At 39.0% G+C, this 20,750-nt stretch overlaps 1 protein-coding gene across 1 annotated transcript in view; it reads right to left on the bottom strand.

Moving 5' to 3' along the window:
- cdc40 (cell division cycle 40 homolog (S. cerevisiae)) overlaps positions 1 to 20,750 on the bottom strand; it is a 131,530-nt gene that overhangs the window by 23,336 nt on the left and 87,444 nt on the right. The window contains exon 12 of the mRNA XM_043687120.1: positions 14,993 to 15,126. Within this exon, the coding sequence (XP_043543055.1) occupies positions 14,993 to 15,126 (134 nt within the window). The remainder of the gene's footprint in view (positions 1 to 14,992; positions 15,127 to 20,750) is intronic.

Raw genomic sequence — 20,750 nt, 5'->3', positions numbered from 1 at the left:
ACTACCTCTGACATCTGTCCTATATCTATCATCCCTCAATTTGAAGCTATGCCTCCTCGTGCTAGCCATCCCCATCCAAGGAAAAAGTCTCTCACTATCCATTCTAATTAACCTTCTGATTATCTTATATGTCTCAATTAAGTCACCTCTCAACCTTCTTCTATCCAATGAAAACAGCCTCAAGTCATAGAGATGTACAGCATGGAAACAGAGCCCGCGGCCCAACCCATCCATGCCAACCAGACATCCCAACCCAATCCAATTCCACCAGCTAGCACATGGCCCGCATCCCTCCAACACTCCCCCCACCTCTCACACCCATCCAGATTGCACTGAAATGCTGCAATTGCACCAGCCTCCACCACATCCCCCAGCAGCTCATTCCATACACGCATCAGCCTCTGCGTGAAAAAGTTATCCCCCCCCGCCCCAGGTCCCTTCCATATCCTTCGAAATAATGTACAAATTATGAGTTATTACAGCATACTGAATAATTTCAGGCTGGAGAATGGAAATCTTCGAGATTTACAACAACATATACAGTTGCATGATCCCATTCAGCTTGGGGTTAAGCATCAATCTCATCATAAATCCTACATAAATTTAATGAATGCAATTGCCTGCCAAAAATGAACAAGCTAAAGATGACAAATTCTGCCACATAATCATGTCATTTTTATTAAAATAAAGCAATTGTGTTTTTTTCTAAATTCAACTTTTATTCAATAAAACACTAAGCAACCACACCACCTGACTTGAAATCCTCCTTTTCTTAGATCAACGATTCTTGTTGCAGAATTATTAGTGTGGATGTAAATCAAGCAGTGCAGAACTAAGAGCACTGCTAGAATTATTCAGCAAGGCATCTGAGTTTTGTCATTTTTGCTACACACATAGCCTCCCCAAGTTCATTATCAATACCTCCAACAGATGGAGTGCAGCGATTCAAGAAGGCACCTCCCTACCACCTTCTCAAGGGCAACTAGAGATGGGCAATAAATGCTTGCCCAGCCAGTGGTGTTCACATTGCTGAATCCAGTTTATATGGATTTCAGCAAAATCTTTGACAAGGTTCCATATGGGAGATTGGTTAAGAATGTAAAAGCACATGGTATCCAGGGTAACTTGGCAAATAGGATCCAAAATTGGCCTAGTGATAGGAGACAGAGATTGGTGGTAAAAGGTTGCTTGTGTGACTGAAAGCTGATGTCTACTGGCTTACCACATGGATCAGTGTTGGGTGCTTTATTGTTCATGATATATACAAAAGATATAAATGGGAATATATGGAGGATGATAAGCACATTTGCTGATGATGCGACGGTTGGCCAGGTGAGGAAGGCCTTAAGTTATAGGACGGTATTGACAAGTTGGGCAGATCAGTGTCAGATGGAACTTAACCCTCATAAGTGTGAGCTGATACACATTGGACGAAGCAACAAGACAAGGCAGTACTCAAGGAATGGCAGGATACCAGGAAACTCAGAACAACAAAGTGATCTTGGGGTACTTGTCTACAAATCCCTGAAGGCACAGGACAGATTAATAGGGTGGTTAAAAAGGCATAGGAGAGAATAGCTTTTATCAGTTGTGGTATAGATTATAAGATCAGGGATCTTACATTGGAGCTGTACAAAATTTTGGTTAGGCCACATTGGACTTGCAACCAGTTGCCTCACTATAGGAAAGCTGTGATTGCATTGGAGGGGGTGCAGAGAAGGTTCACCAGGATGTTGGTGAAGACAGGCTGAATGTGTTTGGGTTTGCTTCAGAGCAAAGAATTCTGAGGGACCAGAGTGAGGTGTATATGATTACAAATAACATGTATTTGTTACAAACAACAGGTGCTATGACATTCCAAGTCCTCATCCACTTAAGTTTTAAAGATTGAGAGGTTTTCTGATTCTCGTACTCTCCCAGGCAACGCACTCCAGATTTCCACCACACTCTGGATGAAAAAATCTCCTCTAAACCTCATGCCCTTCACCTTAAAATTAAGGTCCCTCATTACTGACCCTTCAACTAAAAGGAACAGTTGCTTTTATCCAACCTATAAATGCCTCTCAAGGTCAACTATGCCACTAAGTTTGCAAGCAGTCAGGCTTAGCCTCAGACAAAAGGCAAAAAAAAAACTGGAGTTTGTGGTTAGGGGACAGAATTTGTGACAGAGATCAAAGGCAAAGAAGTCTGATCTTCCCAATATTTTTATAAAGAAAATCTTTGCGAATTAAAGCAGCAACTATTAGTAGTTGCGATCCATCATATTGGAGATGGCATGGAAAATATTCGAAGATTGCTGGCAAAGGGTGAGCCAATACATTCTTAAATATATCGCCATTCCTTCACTGTAGCTGAGTTACGGATGGACAATAGATACTGGCAAAGCTAGCAACATGCACAATCTGATGAAGATGCAAAGGTAGGAACGGGTGGTGGAAAGCTCACGTCAAATATAGGGGACGTGACGGCCTATCGCTAGACTGTTAACTCAGAGAGATAGGTAATGTTCTGGGAGGCTGGGTTGCAATCCTGCAATGGCAGATGTTGGAATTTGAATTCAATAAAAATCTGGAATTAAGAGTCTAATGATGACCATAAATCCATTGTCGAATGTCAGAAAAAAAAACCCATTTGGTTCACAAATGCCCTTTAGGGAAGGAAAACGCCATCCTTACCTGGTCTGGCTTACATGTGACTCCAGACCCACAGTAATGTGGTCGACTCTTAACTGTCCCCTGGGCAATTAGGGATGGGCAAGAAATGCTGGCCCAGCCTAATGACACCCTCATCCCATGAATGAATAAAAAAAGATGTAAAATAACATAAAATTACATAGTCAGATCATTATAAAGACTCTTTTCAACAGTACTTTTTGGCATCGTACCCAGATCTGTAATGCATAAAAAACTAGAAATCTTGATTGCACTTTGGAAAATGCATGTGTCAGATGCTAGGCAGACTCATATTAAGAGGAGAAAGAGTTAAATGTAAGTAAGGCATAAGTATATTTCCCATGTATATGGAAATTTCTCAGTCCAATTATTGGCCAACTTAAACTTAATAGGTCCCCCAACTCTACAAATAAAGATATCTGTGCTCTTCCAATTCTAGCCTTTTGTGTATTGTTAATTTTAATCATATCACAGAAGGGAACCATTCATTCATCTGCCCAGACCCTACGTTCTGGAATTCCTTCCCGAAACATCTTTGTCTCTTTCATTTTAGATGCTCCTTAAAACTTAGCTTTTTGCCAAATTTTGATGCACCCGTTCAAATACTTCCTTATGTGAGTTAGTGATTTTTTTGTTTTGATAATGTTCTTTTAAAGTGCCTAAGGAACATTTAATGGTGTTAAAAGATGCTATATGAATCACAAATTGGTCATCTAGTTTCCTACTGATCATGGAATGGTATTTTGATGTGAAGTTAAGAACACTTTAAAATTAGAAGTTTAATGTCTGGTCTCTGCAAGAATGCAGTTGAGATGTCACATTTTATCTCAACAGGGAATTCAGCAAAAGTAGATGAGAGAAGGCTTGTGAAGTACGAACAGCTACATAGATCTATTGGCCCCAGTTGTCTGTTTTAAGTGTTTTCAGGTACTAAAATAGATTTTTTGATCCCCAGATTATTATTTCAGCCTCCTGCATTAGCAAAGTTATTTGAAGACCATATCATACTGATATTTTAATAAAAATTACTGCTGGTGATGTCATAATTTAGTTTCAAAACACTTTTCATGAAATGAGAAAATAGGACTATCTTTGTTTATGGAAAATGCTCATATTACTTCTCCTTGTAAATCATGATAGCTAAATGATGTTTTGCCTGTGGCAACAGTTAAACTTCAAGGTGACAGAAGAAAGCTGCTGCAAAAGGATGAGCAGGTGTGGAGAGGAAATATCAACACTCAAAACACTCAGGGGCAATTAGCAAATTCACTCCAAAAACCCAAATTGGCCAAGTAAAATTAATCATGGCACGAAGAAAGAAAGGCCATCCTTCATTTGTGAAATGTACATATGCTGTTTGAGGAGCTGCTCCTTTCATCAGAGATTGCTGTCCAATCACAGGTTCCTTCTCCCCTGCACTTACTGCTTCACAAGAGACAGAATTGATGATTGGAGGAATAGCAAGAGAAGGATTGAGGAACTTTTGTCTTTAATTCATTCATAGTTGTGCGTGTTACTGGCTTTGCCAGCATCTACTGCCTATCCTTAACTGCGCTTGGAATTTCAGGATTTCAATTGTCATAAATTATAATCAATTGACATAAAAATCCATCTGCTTCACTAATGTTCTTTCAGGAAGGAAATCTGCCATCCTTACCTCATCTGACTTAAATGTGACTCCAGACCCACAGCAAAGTGACTGTTAGCTAACTGCCCAAGCACACTATACAGTTCAACAGCAATTAGGAATGTGCAACAAGCACTTGCCTTATCAGAGATACTACCCCTAGAATTTAAACTTTAAAAAAAATTAAATGAAGAATTTAAAAGAACTTTGAAAAGAATTTTCATAATTCCAACTGTATGAATGATGCAACATTTCACCGTAAAATGTGAAATTACACTTTAAGGGATTTGAAAAAGTCTCATTTGCTTTCATATTTGCTTCAGAGAAATGAAGAAGGCGAAAGACAACCACTGGGTTTGTTTTCCCAGATCCTGAAAGACATTGGCAATGGCAAGATTGGAAAAATTAAATTCTTGATGTCAAGAAAAATGAAAGAGTCAGACAAGGTTTTAACAGCGAGATCAAGCACTTTAGCAGGGAGCAGCCTATCTGCATGCATTAACTTTTCATTATTATTTATTCTTGCTTCATTTATACACATTTTCAATTCTCTTACTTGGCAGAAATTAGAGGACTGCAATATCCCAGCATTAAAGTCAGAGCAGGTACTGGCGGCTCCAATTCTCTGCTTGTTCCTCTATGGTGCCATCTTAGACAGCAGTCCCCAACAACCCTGGCTAAGGATAACCATTGGCTAGTGAGGGTTTGCAGCCACCATCCATGGATTTGCCATTAAACATGATTCAGCTTCACTGCACCATGGCGCACACTTAGAATACACTTGTCCACTTCAATAATGTGTTTTGGAGTGCACTGACACCTATGACTGTAATGCTGCTGCTAGACTATGCAGGGACAGGCACCCATCCCATGCAGAGTGCATCTCAAAGCTGTTCATTTATTTCCTTAGCGTTCGCTCACTTCACACCTACTTGGCTGCTCACAGCATCTGTGCTTTATCTGACCCTTTTGGGCTTTGCCACCTCATTCAGAACTTACAGGTTTCACAGGACTTATTCCTTGCCTTGCCTTTTAGCACAGACACAAAGCTGTGCATCTTGTCACAGGTGTTAGCAGTGATCAGTCAATAGCTCTATTTCTGTACAGCGCCATGCTACATCAATGTCACACCTATAGCTTGTGCCAGTCGCTTACACATCAAAGCATGTGCTTCAACCAAATTGAGACATGGCAAAGTCTCAGGAGAGTAGTCCTTAGTCAAGTGGGATTGTTCTCAGCACAGTCAGTCAAGGACAACATCTGATCTCAGTTCAGGGGCTTGGACATTGTCAGGAACCACTTGGGGTGGCAACGGTCGAGGGCTCTGTATCATCATAGTCTCAGGAATGGGCCAGTCAGTCCTGCAGGTCCAATGTAACTAATTAGCGGTAAGTCAGTCAAGAAGCAGCAAAAATGTCAGTCACGGATCTGGTAACTCAACAGTCAGGGCTGCCCTTCCAAGTTATGGAGTCTTCAGTCCAATTCATCCATGTCGACCAGACCTGTTGGTCTGGGTGGGCTATGGTCAATCTTTGGGGGCTGGTTACTGCTGGGTTATCGGGAGCCACTGCTGTGGAGAGCTGGAAATGTGAAACTAGTAAAGAATGCTGGAAACTCATAAGGGGCAATAGTACGCCACTCAACCCATTAAAGCCTAATCTACCATTCAATTAAGGTCATGTCTTCACAGATGCTGTCAGAACTACTGAGTTCCTTCAACATTCTTGGTGCTGTTTGAGGAAGTCAATTATGGGGATTGAACGCAACATACTGGGATGCAGAAAGGACAGTAATTATGACAATGGCCAACTCAACATAAGGGTTGAAGACAATAATGCACTGGACCACATGGGATGGGGGGAGGTTTATCGACAGTCACCACCCCAGCCCTGGTTTCAATGATGGGGATAGACGAATCAATGTATCACAGTGGTTGGCATGATTGAGCTATATGCTCAGGGTCAGGGGATGTTGTTGGAAAATGAAGATTTAAATGAAGGAATTGGGTGGGAAGCTCAGATGAGGTCAACAGAGAAAGGAAAGAAGAAAGAAACATGGGGTTTGCTCAGTCACCTAGATGAGCAGATTGGGCTGGTTATTATAAACTAGATTGTAAATGCACAATTTAAATGAAAAATGACTGCCACCACCTAGAGTGGCTTGAGTAAGTATTACAGATTCTGTCTGAAATCTCAGACTCTATGTGTGATTGATGTTAATTACATTAATCAGGCAGCATGCGATGCAATTTTGATCATGTCATTGACCATTGTAAACTAATCACTGCTATCTCTGTGTACTAGAGGTAATCATGTGACTGTAAAAGATCACCTGTGGACTACAATTCAAAGGTGGGAAATGATGGGCAAGGTTTCAATAATCTTGCTGCATTAACAATCTGCTATTGTATTTGTGTATTAGATCTTGTGCTGCATATGTCAGAACAAGGTCCACTTACAGACATTCCATATCCCACCTTGTCAGAGTCTTCCATGTCCCAGTGTAATGAATACTACGTTAAACAGTTATTTATGCGTGTTATGGATACCAACTGCTCACATTGATAAGGACTTGTGCCTATTTCTAATACTTTCTACACAGGTCCTTGATGTCATTTTCTCCAGGCAAACAAGGTGCATTGCTGCTGCAGTTTGAGGCTGTCCAGGGACACTGTCACATAATGGTCTTCTGTGGGAGCAGGACTTGCATCCTGAAAGAGTCCTGACTATCCTATCTCCGTGGCCATCAAGGTCACAGCTGTGATAAATTTTTATGTGCTGCAAATGTGTTGCTGGAAAAGCGCAGCAGGTCAGGCAGCATCCAGGGACTGCATCCCTGGATGCTGCCTGACCTGCTGCGCTTTTCCAGCAACATATTTTCAGCTCTGATCTCCAGCATCTGCAGACCTCACTTTCTCCTCATAAAGTTTTATGTAACTAGTTGCTTCGAATTATCCACTGGGGACCTCTATGGGATTTTTCAATCCTACCACTTCTCATTTCCTTGTGATGAGTTTCAGTGCTGCAGCCCAGTCAGTAAGCTTTGCCAATGTAGGTGCAGGATATGCAAATATGCGATTTCCAACAAAGTGTCACCAGAATGTGCCCTCAAAAGCTGTTCTGTTTTGTTTCCTTCCCACTACTGTGAAGAGCTATTCATGGCTGGCACATTCACTTGGTGTACAGCTGGATTTTAAATATGGCACAGGAATCAAAAAACTTGGAAGGTCCCAGCAGTGGTGAGGAAGTACACCACTGATGTTTGCAATATGGTGCAAGGGTAGTGCCATAAAGGCACTGTGCATAGAAAATAACCAATAAAGAACTATGTGAGAACTCGCTAGAGGCCAAGGAGAGAAACCCTCTATAAAACTCCCTGAAATACAGACACCCTAATTTGGTAAACTTCAGCCCATTGCTCCTTAAAAGAATTATGCATAGCAATGCGAATACATGTAGGAAATAAAATCAAAGAATTCAAAAACAGGAAAATTCATTAAGAAGACAAAGAGTTAACAGTAAAGGTTAAAGAGACATGTTGGAGTTTCTCGGGGACACGAGTCTGGCAGGAAGAGGCCAGAGTTTGACTTGGTTTTGGGACTGTACCGTACTTGGGTCAGAAGAATTGTACACATGAAAGCTACAGGATAGAAGTTAGCTTGCTCCCTGGCTGTCCTTTTATTATTAACTTATTGACAGTTCAGATAACAAAATCTCAGTTACAAGAATTAAATGAATATTCCTCAGAGTCGACTGGATGCACACTGCATGCATTCGTGTTATCAGCAAACAAGCATGACACAAGCCCCTGTGTTGATGTTATCGATCACGGAGACTGCTTAACTGGTCAGTTACTCTTCATTTACTTTTTTTTTCTTTTGATTTTTCCCTTAACTGTGTCTGTTTGTCTATCTTACTTTGTGTTAGAGCGAAAACTATTGCGTTTAAATCTTTGGCATTAATTAGAGTTGAGAGTGTGGTGCTGGAAAAGCACAGAAGATCAGGCAGCATCCAAGGAGCAGGAGAATCAACATTAAGGGCATAATTAGATTAACTTGTCTCCTCTGCTAAAGTTATAACTAGTAAATTGTTAAATCTTTTGTTCATACTATAAACTGGTAAACTACTATAGACTTTACAAAGTCTAGTTTTCGTTATTCAGATGTCCTGTTAGGAACCACTAGGGTAAACTTTGAAGGTCATTATTTTAATTTTACTGTTTTTTTATTCATTCACAGTATGAAGGCATTATTGGCCAGGCAACATTTTTTTGCCCATCCCTTAATGGTCAGTGTGCTAACTAGGCCATTTTAGAGAACAGTTAAAAGTCAACCACATTGCCGTGGGTCTGGAGTCAGATCAGGTAAGGACATTAGTGAACCAGATAGATTTTTCCGATAATCAACAATGGTTTCATGGTCATCATTAGACTTTAATTCCAGATTTTCTTTTATTGAATTCCAATTCCACCATCTGCCACGGCGGGATTCAAACCCAGGTGCCCAGAACATTACCTGAGTGTCTGGGTTAGCAGTCCAATGATAATACTAAGCCATTGCTTTCCTGAACACAGGTACAGGGAAGGTGATTTGATGTGGCTGTCTGTCTCTGTCATATTACAAGGCCAACACTTGTTGCCCATCCCTAATTGCCCTGAGTGGCTCACTAGGCCACTTCAGAGAACAGTTAAGGGTCAGCCATATTGCTAAGAGTTTGGAGTCATACACATGTCAGACTAGGGAATGATGACTGATTTCTTTCCCTAAAGGATATGAGTGAACCAGATGTACTTTTACGACATTAATAATAATTTTATGGTCCTCATTAGTGAAACTAGATTTTTTTAGTTTGGGTTTATTTAATAAAGATTTAAGTCCCAGGTTCTATAGTATGGAATTTCTATTCATAGCTCAGGATCTTTAGACCAGGGGTCTGGATTACTTGTCCAGTAACATGACCACTACTTTGCTGTACCCCATTAGATTAAAAAGTTGCACTTTCCTCAGCATTGACTCCAAATTAGGACACTGCTTTCAACAACATTTCTACTCAGGTCCTGCTTACTCTCTGCAGTGTACATTATTCTAGCATAGATAGAGAGCATTCTTATTTTCTAAACTGCCACATCTAAAAATTTCAAGTTCTATATCATCAATTAAAAGTTATGTGTTAAATTCACTCAGATTAAAAAGTAGATAACTTTCCAAAAGCATTGCATTCTTAATGGAATAACTATTCATTGAAGGTGTTCAGTTTACAATTACGTACAAACACAGCAGCCTCCTGTTATATTAAAATCAGTTAGAAACGTAATCCAACCAACTGGCACACGGCCATGGAGAAGTTCCTTTTCCATTAAAGGGAAACTTGAGAAAGGAACAAATGAATAAGGCTGTACTTATATGCCACGCCTTCAGGACATTCCTAGCCACGTCAAAGCCCAAAAAATAGTTTTCAAGTTAATTCACCGCTGTTATGTAGGAAATACAGCAATCAATTTACATGTGGCATATTCCACCAAACAGCATCTGACATCTGCAATAGCAATGTTAGCTAAGGAATGTTGACAAAGACGTTATTGAACCACCTGTTCTTTTGAATATCACCACAGAATCAACCAACCGAATGGGTTAATGTCTTATACAAAATAAGGCACCTGTGACAATTCAGCATTCCCTCATGACAGCTTAGACAATGTACTTAAATCCTGATTTAGAGATTAAGCCACTATCAAGTGAGCCAAACAAGCTGTTGGAAAAATAAGGCAAGCAAGGAAAAACAGCCTCCAAGTTACTGCTGTTAACATTGCTACAGCTAGTTCAAAGAGGCATCAACAGAGAGACGAGATGCTAACTATACAACACAATACTGTACACAGAATCGCAAAATTTTCAAGAAAGGAATAGTCAAAATTCTTTTCTCAAACCAACATCAATGCATCGCATTTTAATTTCAACATTTAATTATATATTATATTGTGCTCTGATTGCAAACATACAGCAGAGATAGATATTATAGCATTTACTTCATGAGAATTTGATCTTTGATATTAAAGTAGTTTGAGGAAAACATGATGCTCAAGAAGCTTATTTAATGAACAAAAAACGCTTTCTGAAAAGCACATTCACTGTACAAAATAGAATAACACATAAGTTGAAATTAAAATAATATATTTTTCCTGTTTTTTAAAAATTCATTCCAAGCAAATGAGTCTATTTATGGAATGGGATAAGTCAGTTTAAAATTCAAGCAGAGTTAATTTACTAGTTAAGTGATAATATCCACTAACTAGTCAGTCCCTGCCAAATCAAGTAATTCCATTTAAGATTTTTTGCCTTTATGTTACATTAAACAACAGATACTACAGGAGGTATATAGGAGCAGTCTGTCATGGAATAATAAAGCATTAGAATGAATTCAAACAAAGAAAAAATAGATAATGGTTTGAATAATGTTATACACACAGATATATATTCATGGTTTTCCAATTTACTCCAAATTCCAATTTTTAAATTTTGTTTCCAGCACTACAATTAAGTTTTAGCGGCCATTGGCTCGATAAAATATTTCACTCTTAATTGCTGAATAGCAATAGAAAAATGAACAAAAGGTGAGTACACATTTGTGATGGAAAACTATTACTATAGAAGTGCTTCAGGAATGACGAGGTAAGAAATGGTAATTCCTTAAAAACAAATTTGCACCTAATCCCCCAGATTCCCAAAATTTACTCTTTAAACTACATATCTTCCTTTTAGTCTAAATTTTCTACTGTGTATTGACAGATTTTAAGATGGACAAAATAATGCAAATGTAATTTGAGAAAAGGGAAATATTTAAATTGAAAAAGAAATGATTTCAATCATTGCTCTTCTTGACAGTTTGAGCTGAACCATTGGACTATATGCTTTGAAAGCATCCACATCATTGACAGGGACTAAGGGAAGGAAGAAAACATGATTGTCACTTTTCAAAACCGTTGACTTCTTTCTGATATACAGTTCTATGGTTCTGACAGCCTTCCAGTTCTTTGCTTAAGAGGCCAACTTTCAAGTGTGAGCCTCAAAACTCTACTATTTGCATGAACAGGGAGAAAGTGAGGGCTGCAGATGCTGGAGATCAGAGCTGAAAAATGTGTTGCTGGAAAAGCGCAGCAGGTCAGACAGCATCGAAGGAGCAGGAGAATCGACGTTTCGGGCATAAGCCCTTCTCCTGGTCCTTTGATGCTGCCTGACCTGCTGCGCTTTTCCAGCAACACATTTTTCAATATTTGCATGAACACCTCACCAATCTTGTTTTATCATTTCAGGTTCACCTCAGAAGGGTTCAAAGGAAGGGTCACTCGACCTGAAACATTAACTGATTTCTCTCCACAGATGCTGCCAGACCTGCTGAACTTCCTTGCAATTTCAGTTTTTGTCACCAATATTATTCTCGTTTTATAGTTGTATATGCATTCAATGGGCACTATTTAGCCATGATCACCTGGCTGAGTTAATCTTTGTTCAATCATAGTGCCCATATGATTGCCCTGCTCAGAATAACTCTGCAGATGATTGATATTTATTAGTCAGCCTTTTATTTCATAGCTAAGCCATTAGCAGGATTACAGAAATTCTAATTAAGCACAACTGTTTTGTGGTTATTAGCTAAAAAAAGACTAGTCAAAGTGGATGAAAAGAAGGTAATATCCAGTATAAGATTTTAATTAATTATGTATATTTTGCTGGTTGGCAAAAGACACACTTTGATTTTGCAAACTGAAGTCCTTTAGCAACACCGGCAATGACTGTTCATCTAAAATTTCTTTCACAGAATGTGAATGTCTCAAGCTGGGTCAGCATTTATTGTCCATTACTAGCTGCCCTTGAGAGGATGCTGGTGAATAGGTTTCTTGAATCACTGCAGTCCACATGATGTATACAATGCTGTTAGAGAGTTGCAGGATATTGACCCAGCAACAGTGAATAATCAGCATTATACTTCCAAGTCAGCATGGTATGCGGCTTCAAGGGGAAGCTTGTAAGTGGTGGTGGTCATGGGTTTGGAAGTTGCCATTGAAAGAACCTTGGTGAATGGCTGCAAATCATCTTGTATTATGTACATACTGTTGCCACTGCATGTGATTCATGAAGGTAGTGAATATCAAAGGTGTTAGATGGACTGTCAATCAAATGGGCTGCTTTGTCCTTTACAGTATCAATCATCTAGAGTGTTTTTGGAGCTGAACTCAGTCAGGGGATTGATGTGGAGAATATTCCACCACACTCAATTTGTGTTTTAATAATCGTAGACATTCATCGGGGAGACAGGAAGAAAATTACTAACTATCGAATTCCTAGCCTCTGACCAGCTCTTGTTGTCACAATATTTGCATGATCAATGCAATTCATTTTCTGGTGAGTGGTAATCCTCATGATGTTGATTGTAGGGAATTCAGTGGTGGGAATACCTCTGAATGTCAAGGAAAGATGGTTATATTCTCTTGATAGAGTTGGTCAATGACTGTATTTGTGTGGCATGAATTTAACTTACTACTTAGAGTCATAGAGATGTACAGCATGGAAACAGACCGTTTGGTCCAACTCATCCATGCTGACCAGATATCCTAAATTCATCTAGTCCCACTTGCCAGCAGTTGGCCAATATCCCTGTAAACCCTTTTTATTCATGTACCCATCCTGTGTGTGAAAGAGTTGCCCCTTAGGTCCCTTTTAAATTTTGTCCCTCTCATTGTAAACTTATGTCCTCTAGCTCTGGACTCACCCAATCCAGGGAAAAGATCTTGTCTATTTACCCTATCCACAGCCCTCATGATTTTATAAACCTTTACAAGGTCATCCCTCAGCCTCTAGGGAAAACAGCACCAGCCTATTAGGAGAAAGCGAGGACTACAGATTCTGGAGAATCAAATCGAAAAGGGTGGCACTGTAAAAACACAGCAGGTCTAGACAGCATCTGAGGAGCAGGAAAGACCATAAGCCCTTGGTTAGGAATTAGCCCGACCTAGATATTGTCCAAGTCTTGTATATGTGGACACAGGCTGTTTTAGTATCTGACAAGTTGTGATTTTGGTGCTGAACAATCATAGCGAAAATCCCTACTATTATGATGGAAGATAGCATGCTTGCCTTCATCTGTGAAATATGAAAGTTGGCAAGATATGTTACAGCTGTATAAAATTTTAGTCAGGCCACATTTGGAATACTGTGTGCAGTTCACATTACCAGAAGAATATGGATGCTTTGGAGAGGGTACTGAAAAATTTTACCAGATTTTGCTTGGTCTAGAAGGTTTTAGGTATGTGGAGAAGTTGGAAGAACTCAATTATTTTCAGTGGAAAGGAGGAGGCTGAGGGGGTGACCGACAGGGATCTATAAAAGTATGATAGTCAGAGGTTTTTCTCCCCCAGAGTAGAAACTACAAGAGGGTACAGGTTCAAAATGAGAGGGATAAAATTTAGGGGTGAAATATGGGGAAATCTTTCATACAGAGGGAGGTGAGGGCCTGAAATGCACTGCCGGTGGAAGCAGGCACATTAGTAACGTTTAAGGCATATCTTGATAGACACATGAATGTGAGGCAATCAGAGGATTAGGAATCAGCGCATGCTTGTTGGGCTGAAGGGCCTGTTTCTTTGCTGTGTTGTATGGTATTGATGCAGCAGCTGTTGGACCTATAATATTACCTTGAGGAACTATGGGCTGTTGTGGTGCAGTGGTAGTGTCCCTGCCTCTGAGCTAGACCTCGTTTTAAGTCCCACCAGCTTCACAGATGTGTAATGAAATCTCTGAACAGGTTGATTAGAAAACATCTTTCAGTGATGATCTGGTACTGAGATAACTGCTTCCAACAATCACAATCACTTTAATTTGTGCTTTAGCCAGTGGAAAGTTTTTCTCCTGATTCCCAATGACTCCAGTTTTAGGAATCAAAGTGAAAAATCCTTTTGGAAGGCACTCATCTATGGATACTGCAAGGGGCTGTAATGACCTGTGCATCCAAATAACTCAGATGAAAAATGACTATTTGACTGCCTCTGAAGAACAGAGGGAGGAAACAATAAAAATAAAATAGTCAAAAGAATTTTTAGAATTCAAATTACTCACATTACTTCTTTGCTGTAAATGGTTCAGTGTACTTGCAATTACTGTTTTACTCAATAGCAGTGAGTGATGAAAGTCTGATTTTAACTCGGCTTATTCAAGGAGTTTACATGACAGAATGTTATTGACACATACAATCTGATCTAATTCTCAAGCTGTTAGGAAATCAGGAGCTTTAGCTCATTAATAATCCAAGAAGTGAACAACTTACTTGTGTTCCTTACTTTTGGGTACCATAATTGGTTCACAAATCTGATCAGTAATAATGAATATTTCAAATTGTGAAATATTTACAACTACTGAGGCAGTGTAAACTCTAAATTCACCATTACAGAACGCAAGTAAATTTCGAAAGAAACAAAGAATAAAGATTCTGAATGTACCAGAATTTGAACCTTAGGAAAAACAACTGCATTATTCACATGAACCATAGTATAAATTAAATAAAGAAATTTTTAGGGAAGTTCCATCTTGGAAACAGATAGGAACTTTATTGCTGTTGATTCTTATTTAGCTATGTTTCCCTTCAATTTTGCACATATACGAAAAATGAACATTAACCTTCAGCTCCACAGCAAAGAAACATACCATTCCCAGACTCTGAGGCTCTTGTCATCAGAAGTGCTTACAAATCGCCTGTTTTCATCCACAAATGTGATTGTGTTCACAGCTCCTAGGTGTCTGTCATACTCCTGAACAATCTCTCCAGATCGAATATCCCACTGTAGAAAGAAAACATTTTCTTGATGTTGGTTATTTTAAGTTAAGAGAAGCAAAGCAACTAACTGTTTTTCACAATAAATACTATAATCTTCAGGAGGATTGTAATCGGTTTATAAAGAAACACCAACTTCCCTCCAAAGAAATTTGATTTCATTTTCATGTAATTACTGTCACACACTTCAGACATTTGCTTTGGTTAAAAGTGAAGCATGCACTTTTTCTTAAAGGATTAACTAATTCATGAAAAGATTTTATCAAATAATGATTCAGCACAAGTGCTCTAATGTCCTCTGTAATAGGATTATCCTTTTAGTGAATAATTTCATATTCATTATCCATTGAAGATGAGGTCTGATGAACCAAAATTCTTTTCCTATAAATATCTACTTTCATTTGTGGCAATTCAAAGTTAAGGTCATTTAAAGTACAATAACCTTTACTGAATTTTGAAAGCTCTAAAATGTCCCTGAGAAACTTTAGCTATTCTCTGAAAACAGTGAACGACAGAAAGAAGACAAGCGATGCTTCTGATTGCCCTATCATCACACCTCTCCACCTCTCTACTGAAACTTTCTGGCCTGCCGAATCCAAATTGCTCTCCTTTGCTGTGGTTTTGTGCTACAGAATTCTCACTTGACACAACTCTTAGTCTATAAATTGAGCTGTTTGGACAAATAACTGACAGAATTAAAACATTTAAAGCAGAATACAGAAACCCAGGCTTCCAGGTTTCCTGTCCTTAGAGTATCACTCCGTACCCCGCTGCCCTGCAGTACATAGCCCCAAGCTGAAATTCAGGCCAAAATCTTGTTTGCAATTACTGCAATAAAAGTATTTAAATGCTGAGCACCATTCTACAAATCTCCCACAGCAATGTTAGCCTCTAAATTGTCTTACAATTGTTCATTTAGACAAATTTCAAGGGACAAAACAGGTTAAGAACAGATCTATTTTGGTAACTAATCAATCATAATAATATTCCTATACTTAGATTATTCATAAGCTATTACAAAAAGACCCCACCTCATTGAGCAGAGTCTAGGGTTTAAGGCTCATCGGCAGCAGTGCAATAGAACTTTCAATGAACAACACTCAGTTTAAATTTTCTTGATCTTATGTAACAATTTTTCCGAAAGAGTGGACTAATTCCAGCAAGACTCTGGCACAGTTTTTAAATTATCCCGTGGCTCTACAAACATCTGTACCTACTTACTTGGTTAAATATCAGTGCAGAATAATTAATTAGTTGAGAATTCCTTTCTTAATCACTGGGTATGTGTTTTTCCTTACTGCTTAAGGTCACGGTCTAATAGAAATTGAATACTCTAATTACATTTTATCTAGTCCAGTCACACTGAACTACAGAATTTCACTAACTCATTCCAGAAAGTAAAAATACACACACAAATTGAACCCCATTAAACTCAACACAATTTTTAGAGACATTTCTGTGACTGCATTCAGCCCCATGCACAACTGGTTTGTTGTTTGCCAAATTAAATGAATTGCTGGCATAATTCTCAAAAAGAAAACATTTTTCTTACTCTTAGTCCTCATAGTTCCCAGATTCATTGCCATGTCATGAAAACAAAAACACGTTCCATCGTAATTAGCAGAGAGAGTTAACATGAAGCTTTAAACACCCAGTAAAACATTAGGCAAAAGAATAGGAAACTAGATGGTGAAAAGTGCAGTACTGCCACATGGAGGCAATAACCAAAGCCCTGTACTGTTACCTATTTTCAATTACTAAGCCAAAAATGGACTGGATTGCAAAATGAAAAACTAAAGGGCATATTTTGAAACAACAGATGGTAAAATGACTAAAGTATCCACAAGTACCTTTTATGCAAACCTGACAGTGTGAACTATGAACTCTCCAGTAGCATGGAACCCACCCACACAGCCTGTGCACTCAATCACAATATCTTAATCAACTAAAGAATAGCAGAAATGAAGCATAAATTTCTGGAAGAGTGCATCGCTGCAACACAGCTGTTACTGCATACAAGAAACAATGAATGTTACATATGCACTGGTATACTACATACAGAAATATTGGAGGTGAGAAACTGGACTTGATACAGAGTATTTTTTGGGTATCATGAATAAGGCCAAAATTGAATCATAAATACACTTGGAACATCTGACTTCTCCACAATTTTACAAAATTTTTCTGCTTTCAAATTTGTCTCCAGTTGCAGATGTCTGGAGGGATTCATGTGATAGTTGCTGAATAATTTTTTTCTTGCTCTGGGCACGCGCGCGTGTGGTGCGCACACGCACTTGTTAGAAGTTTTAAAAAGTCCACTGTCTAAGTTACATAAATTATAAATCCTGTCCTTTAACCATACTTATTTAAGTTATTGATTACCTATTCAATTGGTCTACTTTAGTATTGGTTAAAAACAATTTGATTTCAATAAATAATTATTTTCTTATTAGTGAGAAAACCTGGTGTGCGTAGTTTATATAATTGATTTAGATAGTTATGTAGAATTGGTTAATTTGGTGGAGTAATCAAATTTTCACATTTCTAATGTATTCGGAACAGTGGAGTTTGATTTACAGTGCACTACCCGTGGTGAGTTGTGACAAGTATTAAAAATCAGAGAGCACAGGATCAGGGAATCTGGACGTGAGTGAAAGAATTAGATATGAAGATATTGATATGTCCAATTGTTTTAGTGCTAAAGCTGGTCACAACAATGGCCATCTCAATAATGGACAGTATTATTTCCCCCCAGAGGTGGTTTAGACCATTTAGTCTCGTCTTTCCTGCTCTGGTTTGCTTCTGCTATCGTCGGTTAGGTATTCCAGAAGAAAGAATGAAATGACTTTTTGGGCACAGTTTGGCTAATGTAGCTATCACAGTCAAGATTAGAGTGGTGCTGGAAATGCCCAGCAGGTCAGGCAGCATCCAAGGAGCAGGAAATAGATGTTTCGGGCAAAAGCTCTTCATAGGAATGAGCTTCATCATTCCTGATGAAGGGCTTTTGCCCGAAAGTCAATTTTCCTGCTCCTCGGATGCTGCCTGACCTGCTGTGCTTTTCCAGCACCACTCTAATCTTGACTCTGACCTCCAACATTTGCAGTACCCACTTCTACCCTGATGTAGCTATCATGTTTGATTAGCTGGCAGTCAATAAAACTTGAGATATGACTAAAAAGAGACAACATTTAAGCTTTTCATCATGCATTCCTCGGGACTGGGACACACAAAAAAACTTATAGAGAACAACAATTTACACAGGTGTTGTTTGGGATAGACTGCAGCAAGAACTGTTAATTGTCAATCTTAGCTGATGAAATTCAGACCAGCCAGGCAGAGCAATGCCAAGGGAAATGCAACAGGGATAGCTGTCACAACAACATTTCCTATCGAAAAAGGCACAACGAATGCACATATTCCTTTTGTCTACAAATAACGGTGCAGACTATGTGCAGCTTCAAGCATGTAAAAATAAAACACTGACTCAAGCAATAACCTTAAACTGTCTTCAGTGTAATTCTTAGCACAATCAGGATTGCTTGGTAAACGCTATCCAAAACCATATCTAATGTTAGATGCAGTGTTCTAAAATTTATAATGCTGGGCTAGTCAAATACTGTCGGTATGCTACCCTCCATAGACCATTAAAAGAATATGGCTGTTTGATACACTCTGCCAGTTGCTAGGTCTATATACCTAGCATCACACTGGCACTGAAAATGTTCATTTTATTCATTCATGGGATGTAGACATTGCTGACTGTGCCAGGATGTATTGCCAATCACTGGTTGGTCTTCAGAAGGTGTGAAGGCCTAACAAGTGTCTTATATTAATTCAACATCACCTCCTTGCTTTGGGAGTATTCCATCACACTCCTTGAAACTTGCAGGTGGTAGATCTTGTTGTGCAGTGACATTTTCAAAGTTCATAAATGACACAAGCTTGGTAGAATTTTAAACAGTGAGGTGGATAATGTGGAACACCAAAAGGACATTAGCAAGTTGGTGGAATGGGCAGATGAGGGTCAATGTAGGTAAGTGCAAGAAGATGCACTTCAGTCAGAAGAATATTGAAAGGCAAAACAAAAAAGGGATACAATTCTAAACAGGGTGCAGGAACAGAGGGATCTGGATTATCTGTATAGTTATTTTTGAGTCATACAGCATAGAAACAGACCCTTCAGCCCCCCCACCCATGTCAATACAGACAAACAAACACCAAACTACCCTGATCCCATTTACCTGCACTTGGTCCATAGCCTACTATATCCTGGCACAGTAAATGCTTATCCAGATGCTTCTTAAAAGATATGAGTGCACCTGCCTCCATCATCCTTTCTGAGAGGTAGGTGTTCCACATTTCTACCATTCTCTGGGTGATTTTTAAAAAAATCAGATCTCATCTATATCACTTATTCCTCACCTTAAACTGGTGTCCTCTCATGAGATTTTAGACACATCTCTCATGGGGAAAAAATTCTGACAATCTGCGCTGTCTATACCTCTTATAATTCTGTACACCTTAGTCCAACCTCCTCTGTTTCAAGGAAAACAAACCCAGCCCATTGTAAATCTCCTCTACACCATCTCCAGTGTAATCATTTCTTTCCGATAGTGTGGTGTCAAGAACTGCAGATATTATTCCATCTGCAGCTTAACCAATGTTTTATAAAGTTGCAACAAGATTTCCCTGCTGAAGAAGGGTTCTTCCCATTCTGAAGGAGGATCACTGGACCAGAAACTTTAACACGGATTTCTCTCCACAGACACTACTAGACCAATTGGGTTTTTCCAGCAATTTTGGTTTTTGTTTGACTTCCAGCATTCACAGTTTTTTTGGAGTATTTTAAATTTCCTACACCTATATTCTAAGCTGCAGCTTATGAAAGCAAGCATCCCATATGCCTTCTTCATCATTGTCTACCTGTGCTGGCACTTTCAGGGATCTATGGACCTGTAAACCGAGGTCCCTTTGTTCCTCAGTATTCCCAAGGGAACGTCCATAGATTCTTCCCTTATTAGGTCTCCCAAAATGCATCATCTCCCATTTATCAGATCAAATTCCATGTGCTATTGCTCTGCCAAATTTACCAGTTGATCAATATCAGACTATAGTGTCATAGAGCACGGAAAAAGACCCTTCAGTCCAAATAGTCCCGTTGACCATTTTCTCAAACCAACAAATCTTATTTGCCTGAGTTTGGCCTATATCTCTCCAAACATTTCCTATTCAAGTACTTATCCAAATTTTGAGAAGATTTGCAGCTCAGGTTGAGCTTCTGGATGTACGCTTACTTGCTAAACTGGAAGGTTCATTTTCAGATGTTTTGTCACCATACTAGGTAACATCTTCAGTGATCCTCTAAAGACTGTACTTTATCTGCATCCACCACATCCTCCAGCAGTTCATTCCGCAAAATAAAAAATTGCCCCTCACATCCTTTTAAAATCTTTCTCCTCTCATCTTAAAAATATGCCCATTACTTTTGAACTCCACCACCCTAAGGAAAAACCCTTGCTGTTCACTTCATCTATGCCCCTCATGATTTTATAAACCTCTATAAAGGTCATCTAAGTCCCAGCCTATATTTATAACTCAAACCCTCCATTCATTGGCAACATTTTGGTAAAT

This window comes from Chiloscyllium plagiosum, chromosome 3, assembly GCF_004010195.1.
Source record: "Chiloscyllium plagiosum isolate BGI_BamShark_2017 chromosome 3, ASM401019v2, whole genome shotgun sequence".
Taxonomy (NCBI): Eukaryota; Metazoa; Chordata; class Chondrichthyes; order Orectolobiformes; family Hemiscylliidae; genus Chiloscyllium; species Chiloscyllium plagiosum.
Note: the sequence above shows the minus strand (reverse complement) of the source record. Positions and strands in the feature narration are given on the sequence as shown.